This window comes from Limulus polyphemus, unplaced genomic scaffold, assembly GCF_000517525.1.
Source record: "Limulus polyphemus unplaced genomic scaffold, Limulus_polyphemus-2.1.2 Scaffold4170, whole genome shotgun sequence".
Taxonomy (NCBI): domain Eukaryota; kingdom Metazoa; phylum Arthropoda; class Merostomata; order Xiphosura; family Limulidae; genus Limulus; species Limulus polyphemus.
This window is the reverse complement of record NW_013669780.1, coordinates 1-9,433: the sequence shown is the minus strand read 5'-3', so window position 1 is coordinate 9,433 and position 9,433 is coordinate 1. Positions and strand designations below refer to the sequence as shown.

The window sequence follows — 9,433 nt, the reverse complement described above, 5'->3', positions numbered from 1 at the left end:
GTATGAAACTATTGACTTGGTATTTTGATTTCACAAACATCTAATTTGAAAAGGTGCTGCATTAAACATACCACATGTCACAAAATTCGATGTTTATCTGTGTTTTTTTAATACTTACTTTTAAATTAACAAATTCAGTATAGTTCTAAAATTTGAATTACAATCTGCAGTTTGATACCAAATGTATTGATATAAATTCATGAAATAGTAGTTCCATAAAATATTAAATGTGAGTCAACAAATGAGATGACATCTGGAAAGGGTTAAGCAGCACAAGCTTAAAATATAGCTCCAAATTATTCAGTATTCCATATATCTCTGCACATGTGTGTAGTGTTCGCCATTAGGCACTGTAGGTGACCCATTACTGTTTGCATGTTAACTTATCTGAAAACATTCATGATGAGAAACAACTGGTCTTTTCCATACAAAATAGTAAAACAGGAATGTAATGATCAATTTTATACTGTCACGTGATCTACACATTATTTTAGTGTTTCACTGCACGACTTAAAAAATTTAAGTGGTAAAATGATTTTTAAAAATTTAGACAACATTCAGTATTCATAATGAAACATTTAGAACCATGTCAAAGATCTTCTCATAAGGAAAAAAATTAGGTAAACAAATCTCAATGCCTCCTATCTCTCTGTAACTTATTGGTATAAACTTAAAGGTGAGAAAGGTAAACTAAACATAAATGTGCATGACATGAACAGGAATGTGGGTTATGAAGGCACATGAAACACACGTATGCAATGGAATATGTACCGTGGAAAAGAGTGAAGAGTTTCTCTGCAAAACACAAGTATATACACAATGAAGTTCAAATTATAAAAGAAGAATTTAATAATAAAAGAGCAGAAAATGAAGAATTCAATGTATACGAGTAGCAATGGTGGAGATTTAGCAGCAAGACTCAATAAATAAAGACAGGAATATGTGTTGGAAAGAGGCTAAAAATTTGGTGATGAACAGTAATAGAAAGCCAGTGAATATATGATGTGGAAATGGAAATTTGATAGTAAAACAATAAGAGGTAACAAAATATGTGACATGGAGAGGTATAGAAATGTGTAAGACATCTTTGACTGACTTGGATATGTAGATACCAAACATCTCCAACCACACTATGCATTTCTTGCTTGAATCAAAGACAAAACTCAGGGATAGAAATGAATTTTCTGCATGGCAGAAAAATGTAAAATACCAGAATTTATATAGAATTTCATGTATAATAGTTACAATTGATGACTGTAATGTTACATGATTAACCTTTGCTTAAACTATTCATTAATGTTTTAATTTAAATCGAAATAAAGATATAACAGTAAAATCACCTCACATTACCTAATTTGGCATATCAGTTACAACTGAATTTAGTGGACTTTTGTAACAAATAAGTTAGACATCAAACTTCTAACATTCATACTATATTTTTGATAGTGTATGCCTATCTATCCAGTCATTTTTGAATGACCTGTAAAATGATGCCCCCTCTTTCATGGAAAAACTATTTACTGAAAAGAAAATCTGTCTAGCTATTAGACTTTACACTTTATTAATCTAATTAACTCTCTTAACATGGGCTCGGTCAATATGGCTGACCATGTGACCTCTTTGTACTTGATTAAAGTATTTATAGATTTAATACTTCTAAATTTCAATATAGTACATATATATCTTCACAAAATTTGGCAGTCTTTCAGTTAATATTATATGTCTTTCACACACAAAAAAAATCATATTTTTCTAGTGAAGTATTTTAATAAACTAAAATAAAGATTTGTCCTTGAATAAATTCAACATATTTTTGGAAAAAACACTGTGCAAAGTAACTTTCATGTTATGATTAAAAATACTTTTATTCATCTCAAAAATCTTAAATTTCCTTTGTGTAATCCCTAAAACCACCTAAACACATTTCAAATGTTTTTTTCAGTAAAACTTTATATTTTATATGTAATTCTCTCTATCCTATCTCTGTATGGGATTGGTCAATATGATCTCATATCCACCAAAAAAAAATCTAAATTACTCTATTTTTCTTTTGGGAATGACTTCAAATTGTAACATGAAACTACATTCATTTATCCTAAGTAGCTTTAATTTTTCTTTGTAACATATTTAAACAACTTTTTACATAATAAAGTATATAAAATTTGTTACCTTAGAAAAGAAACCCACAAATATTGTTTTATTGTTTATTTTAATTATGCACAAAGCTACACAATGAGCTATCTGCGCTCTGCCCACCACGGATATCGAAACCCGGATTCTAGCATTGTAAGTCTGCAGACATACCGCTGTGCCACTGTAAGGGGATTCACATTTGTAATCCATCAAATGGTTACAAGGCTAGCAATTAGTAAGTAAATAAAGAATACTGCTTTACAAGTAATATTTGTTTCATGATCAGAATGTGTTGGGTTCCATGTATGCCAGTGTCTGTCACAATTTTCATCAGAACAAAAATTCATAAAAAAGGTGTGCATGTTACAAACATCAAAGAAACACAAAATAGAGAAATAAATACAGAATAAAGCCATGCAAGTTATATAAATAACAATGGAACACAATGTAAAAACATATTAGTCAATACTAATTCTCTCATCCCGGGTATCCTATACTGTGCAAGACACAAGGTTTTAGTGTCTTACTTTCAAAATTTTATTAAAATACTTTTTGTTTATGTTATACTAATTAGTATAGCATAAAATCTTAGCTAATAATCCATATTTTAATAGTATATAAGTTTTAAGTTCTTAATTCTATAAGGCAATATTTAAAAAAATACTGAATTTCCACTAGTATTACACTCATGACACTTTCTGTAGGTATCTTCTCTTCTTTATTTTATTCACACACACATCCCCCCCAGAAACTATGAAATTCTACATAAAATACTCACTATAAAATCAATTTTGTTTGGTTACATAGCTATCAAATAGAAAATCAGATCCGTCTTGCCACACCCACCTGTCACATCCTCTTTTTCAGGATTTGTTAATAGTTCTCTCTTATGTTTTATTATATACTACCTATAACCAATAGAAAGTCAAGGTTTCCATCTATCAAATGACGTATTTTATAATGTTGTATTGTGAACACAGAATAGTCAATTTCACTTGTAATACAACTTTATTTCCCACGGGAATCACAACGGGTAGCTTGTGATTGTTAAGAGAAAATTGTCTGCTTTATGCAAGTTTTTAGTCTATGTTATTTGGTGCATTATTTTAATTAAATAATTATTTAATGACATACTACCATTTGTATAAGAAATTTGGGTTAAATTTCATTGACAGTCAACAGCAAAAAAAAAAGAATACTCGGGTAACTATTAGGTCGTCAAGAAATTAATGTATAATAGTTAAATGAACAGCCTATACGTCACGTTATTGTAGCCTATATAATGTGTAAAGCTTAGTACATTCTAATCCCTAATAGTGATGGCACACGACGAGACACACATTCTGCATGTAAAGCTGTTTGAATAGGAAAAGGGAAACAACGCCTCTGTAGCCACAAAGAATATCCAAGAAGTTTATGAAAATGTTTTGAACATTCATAAGTATCAACAGTGGTTCAGCAAATTTTATTCAGGTGACTTTAGCCTTAAAAACTGTGATGGCAGGGGCAGACATGGAATTGATATTGATGCTATTGAGTCTAACCCAAGGCAACACACTCGTGAAATGTCCCTGAAATTGCATGTCTCTCATGAAACAATATGCAAGTATCTAAGGAATATGGGTAAACTCCATAAAGAAGGTGCCTCACAAACTCTCCGATGATCATCATTTCCAATGTGTGAATGTTGCTTTGTCTCTTCTGGCGTGTGAACCATTTTTGGACAGAATTATCACCAATGATGAAAAATGGATTCTCTATGTGAATATTAAATGCCAAAAACGATGACTCAACCCTAGACAAAAACCACTTCCGACCCCAAACCTGGACTCCATCCACAGAAAGTGATGCTTTGTATATAAGTCACTCGGGTTTTTTCATCTAAAAAAAGCGAAATTAATTTCTTGACAACCTAATACTTTACTTCTTGTTTTTTTATGTTTATTCTTTATTTATTATTATAAAAGTAACTAAAATGTAAAAATAGAGATCTCTTTAGGTTAGTTAAGGTTAGATTACATAAAATAAGCAATAATAATAATAAAAAAAATTTCACAAGACACATGTGGGCAGCTCGGAGTAGCTCGTGGGTAATGTAATTTGCCTTTAGTTGGCAATTCAAAATTAAGGACAGAGGAATAGATTTGTCATAACACAAAAACAAATATATAATACCTCTGCAACTAAGTGCAAGGAAGTTTGGTGGCAACAAGAACCAAATCTGTAACCCTCAGATCACAAGGCAACCCCATTAACCATCACACTATGATGCCTCAAAGCTGAATAACAGAAAACTTATAACACTTAAAATCAGGTTTCAATACCCACATAAAAGAAATATTTCAATTACTTGCATGGTTACAATAATTGAAAACAGTAATAATGAGAAACACTAATTTCAATTAGTTTATTTTCTTTATGACATTAGCTGATTTATTCATCATTCTGATTAACAGATTAAGTTACGTGATACTAATGAATGAAATAGGCCCTTCTAGGTAATACTTTTAATCTTATACTGCATATACAACTTGTTTTTACAACATACAAGAAACAGGTGGGAAATGCTAAAACAGTACACCTTTTTAAAGATGTTATAGAGATGCTATTCTAAAATGAAAATTTAAACACTTATAAAATGAAAATGGGAGGGCTTTGGTTGATTATTATAAGATGGCCAAATATCCAAGTTATTTTTTTCTTAGTATTTCCAAGGGTAGATGTGTGATATATGACACAAGATCTCATTTAAGCAGATCTAATATTCTTAAATGCAGTTAGGATTAAGTTATTTAGAAAACATATAAATTTATGAACCATTTATTAATTCTTAATGAATAGATTAATAATGATGACATACCAGAAGACTAAAGAATAGCTTATGTCACACAGCTTTCAAATGGGGAAGACAATTCTAAGAATTTACAAGTGAAAGTGAAGAAGAATATTTTATAATACATCAAACACACTATATCTGCAATATCAAGTGCTGACAAAGCCTTTTACCCAATACTATGGCTCGTCAAGTCAGCAGGGATATGAGACGTGGCAGTAGTCTGGGCATTATTTATATCATCAGCTTTCACAAACGACAACTCTAATAATGTGATCAAGATCAAGTAAGAAAATTGTTATAAATATAAATTTTGAGTCATGGTAAGGATGAATAACATGTCTAAGTAATTCTGTCTTATTCTGGTTGGGAAATGTCTAGTTTCTATAATTAGAGACTCTGTAATGGCATTTGGACAAGTTTTGTATTATCATAAATACTCATCGTGGATTTAAAAGGTCAATGTCATATCTTAAAGATCTGTTGACTTTTTTTTTCAAAATATTACATTTAAACTAAATATGAATAATATAGTGATTTGGTGTAGTTGGACTCTAAGAACATGATTATCACTACTTTTGTAATTCTTAGCCTTTCTGTGAAAAAGTAAATTGATGAAGAGGTCGTAATTAAGGTTAAGGTTGTTAGAGATTGGAAACCATAAATACAGATTAAATTACTCATACAAAAACTGCAGGAAGTCAGACAAGAGGACACAAGTTCCAAATAAGGAAAATCAGACACAACTCCAGTTAACTCTATTAGGACCACAGAGCAGCTCTCTGGAATATCAAATTTCACAATTTAAGTAAAAAATAATTATAACTATTTCAAAAGCTTTTATTTTCTTACTCAAAAATATCTAAAAAGTTACATCTGTTAACTTTGCAAAATTCATTTAGAATACTTTTAAGAGAAAAATTTTAAAATGCTTGAACTTTGATCTCTACGTAGCATCAAACAATGCACTTAGATGATTTTTAGAATTTTTCTGCCATTCCCAAGATATAGGTTTATATTTACTCAGACTCCGCATTTCTCACAACTCCTTTTTTTCCCCAATGAATATTTCAAGTATCCTGTGTTGAGAGGCTTTTATGATGCTACAACAAGAAGGTTAGACACTTACTAATAAATATTACCCTAGAAACAAGGTAGAACCAATGGCTAAAAATAATCGGATAGAAAAAGATTCTTCTCTATCTATGTCACTGTAAAGTAAATAAACAGGGGTAGACCATAATGTATAGTTTCTAAGAAAGTTACTAGCAAAATTTCTTGTAGTGAAAAACAAAGGATTCTAATATAAAGTGTACAAAACTTAGGAACAAGCTACAGACCTGAATTTGTATAGTTTCTTTTGAAACAACACATACAAGTATAAAAACTTCTTAGTTACTAAAAACAAACTATAATTATTAGAGAGAAATTGAGATTGATCAAAAATATAGTTGGAAACATTTCACCTATATCAGTGTAGGTCTAGGATACAAGTGTTAAGTTGTGTTTCAAACAGTCAGTGATTTATTGTAGCTACACAAATGCTTAATTAAGAAAAATAGATATAAATAGATATAATTCAAGAAAACAAAACAAGTTATAAAATGAAACTTTTTGTTTAATAATATTCATAGAAATCCAGGTTTCTTTCATAATTTTTAATTGTTACTTAATATGAATTTGTATTAATGTACGAGAAAATGAGTATGCTGTTATTGGAATGCAAACAGAATTACAGGTTTATTGAAAAAATAACTATTGGATACATATACGTGATCTCAGGCACAAATTAAAAATAAACAAAAACTCCAAGATTAAAGTTTTTAATTTTTTCCAAAAATGGCAATTCATGACAGTTTCAAAAATTCACAACCTAAACATTTACAAATACTGAACTAAATTCCTAACTTTTTTATGCAAAGGCTGTGTATTTTTTTAAAATTACATACCAAGTTTCATGTAGTTATGTTAAGTATTTTAAATGTGAGAAGAAAACAAATAAGGGTAACACGAAGTCATCCTGCTGTCCCATAACTGGTTAAGCTGGAAAGTTACTTTTCTAATAAGATGGTTGCCTATGGAATAGTTGACCTTCAAGCGTGGTAACAGTAGAACTTAAAAGCTGCAAAAATGAAGGCACTTAAGAAGAGAATGGATGAGAATTTTAATGTCAGAGATCAGGATTAGATACACAAAAAATAGTAGCTGGCCTTTGGATCTGGTGGATGCAGTAAATCTATGGGAGCTTAAGTGACGGCTTGATAAGTATTTGAATGATAAGGGCTAGCTTTGAATTTTTGTGTTGTTTTTGGTGAATGGGGTAGCTTAGATGGACCAACAGTCACCTTGTTGTTTCATATATTATGTTGGTAAGTAAATTTGGAAGATTAATAATAAAAAAAGGTTGACTTACTTTTTAAGTTCTTTAGTTCCTCTGTAACTTGTAAGTTTTGAAATTATAATTTAAAAATTCCACTTACCTTCAGTTACATCGTCATCTGATGTCCCTTTGACCTGAGAAAAACACCACTGTATCTCTCCATTTCCTACAAAATATTAAGAAAAAAAAACGGACATAAATATCTCTTGAAACCTGGTGAGCTTCAAACGTCACTGTGCTTGCACCAACTTACAAAGGTATACTATAGTATAAATAAATATTAAAAATAGAAATACTAACCCTATTAATATTAACAATAACAGTAATACTACTACGAAAAAAAGCGTACAAAAAGTTTAAACGAATTTTTACCGAGTTACTCTACTGTTACATAAAAAGGTGGAAACCCGCTTTTACCTGACATAATTGTTTAAAAAACCTTTTGTGATGAGCGAGAAATATGTCTAACAAATGATTTTTAAATATTAAAAGTACAATATTCACAAATTGCATTCAATCCCCCTCCGCTTTGGACAAGAAATTTTCAAAATGGCGCATTCCCCTTATCCTAGCGTCATGGTGACGTCATTTAACGGAGAACTGTGGGAAATCAATAGTGTATTGAAAAGGAGCGAATACTATCCCATGTGATTCAAAATGCTTATTTTACTTTTTATTATCTTACCTTATGGTTTGGTTTATTTTTACTTTCAAATAACTAATTCACTAATTTCATAAAAAAATATAATATCATTATAATTTGAAAATTATATCACATTATGGTAGGCAACTACATGTATATAAATCATTAAAGATAAATGACATTTTGTCTTTTATGGCTACTTGCTGTCTTGTCATTAGGTCAGTTCTCTCCAGGTAGATGCTCAAGGGCGGCACCATCCTTGGTGATACTCTGGATGTGGTCACAACAGGAATCTTGGAATCTTCAACAGGTTGACTTACCACTGGTACAATCTTCTCTGAAAGTGTCTCGTCAAGAACCTTGGGCTCTTCAGCAAGTTAACTTATGACTAGTAAAGGCTTCTCTAAAGCTAACAAGTTGGTCATTCTTTCACTGACGTACTTCCAAAGACGATCACGGGGATGCCCTTTGGCTTGTATCACGTTTTTTTCTGGATTCTATAAACCACATCATTAATTCTACATTATAGAATTCTTTCCAACGTCTACTCAATTTTGACTTTGATCTGTATTGTTTCATGGATTGTACAGCCATGCCATGTCACCACAATGAAATTTGGCCTTGTCAGTATTTACATCGTAATGACTTTTCATCTTGTAACTAGCTGATTTACGTCTTTCTTGGTTAAAGTCGTTATGAGATCAATGGTATTTCTTAGGCTCTTTGCATACTCTGGTAAGACTCTGCTGAATGATTATACAGAGTACAAAAGGTCTAATGTCATTTTACGTTTTCTTCCAAATATTTGTAATCCTAGTGTTTTTCCTGTAGTTTAATGCACTGCTGTTAAATAACTCGCGATTAAGAGAGAAAGTTCTTGATTCCACGTTTTCTGATATCTATCCACATAAATGGCTAATTGATATATAAGTTTAAGATTGTATCTCCACACCATTCCATCAGAGAATGGATAAAAGGCCATTACTCTAGGTTTTTTTATCCCACGGATTTGGCACATCTTTGGTTAAAAGTTTTATCCCTGCTCTGAGTAAAGTTACATAAGCAACTTTAATCTTGAAACAAATTTGTTGATAAGCTTCCTTGTCAGAGTTTCGTCTTCATGATTAGGGTTAGCATATGCTTCTGGCCATTTGAATGTATATATTCCGACTGTTACTTTATGGTAGAGAACTAAACATAGGCACATCAATAGCAACTCTCTCAAATATTGCTCTATCAGAATATTGCTATAGTTTCACATGTTGTTTCTTTCATGAATGTTTTCGTTCACAGCATAGTTCACCCATGTACACTAATACTTTACACATTTTTGGCATATAACCCAGTAAAAACACTCCCTTATCCTCTGCAGTGTTTTCTTAACACCCAACAGTCCAGCTGTCAGAAGGTTTCGAGAGATGACAGAATGCTTCTGACTGTAGTA

At 31.1% G+C, this 9,433-nt stretch overlaps 1 protein-coding gene across 1 annotated transcript in view; it reads right to left on the bottom strand.

Annotated features, from left to right (window-relative positions):
- Positions 1–7,909, bottom strand: part of LOC106470703 (protein phosphatase PP2A 55 kDa regulatory subunit-like) — a 76,198-nt gene extending 68,289 nt beyond the window's left edge. The window contains exons 1-2 of the mRNA XM_013931269.2: positions 7,764–7,909; positions 7,447–7,512 (exon numbers count right to left, since the gene is read on the bottom strand). Coding sequence (XP_013786723.1) covers positions 7,447–7,512; positions 7,764–7,770 — 73 coding nt within the window. The 5' untranslated portion in view covers positions 7,771–7,909. The remainder of the gene's footprint in view (positions 1–7,446; positions 7,513–7,763) is intronic.
- Positions 7,910–9,433: the final 1,524 nt, after the last annotated feature.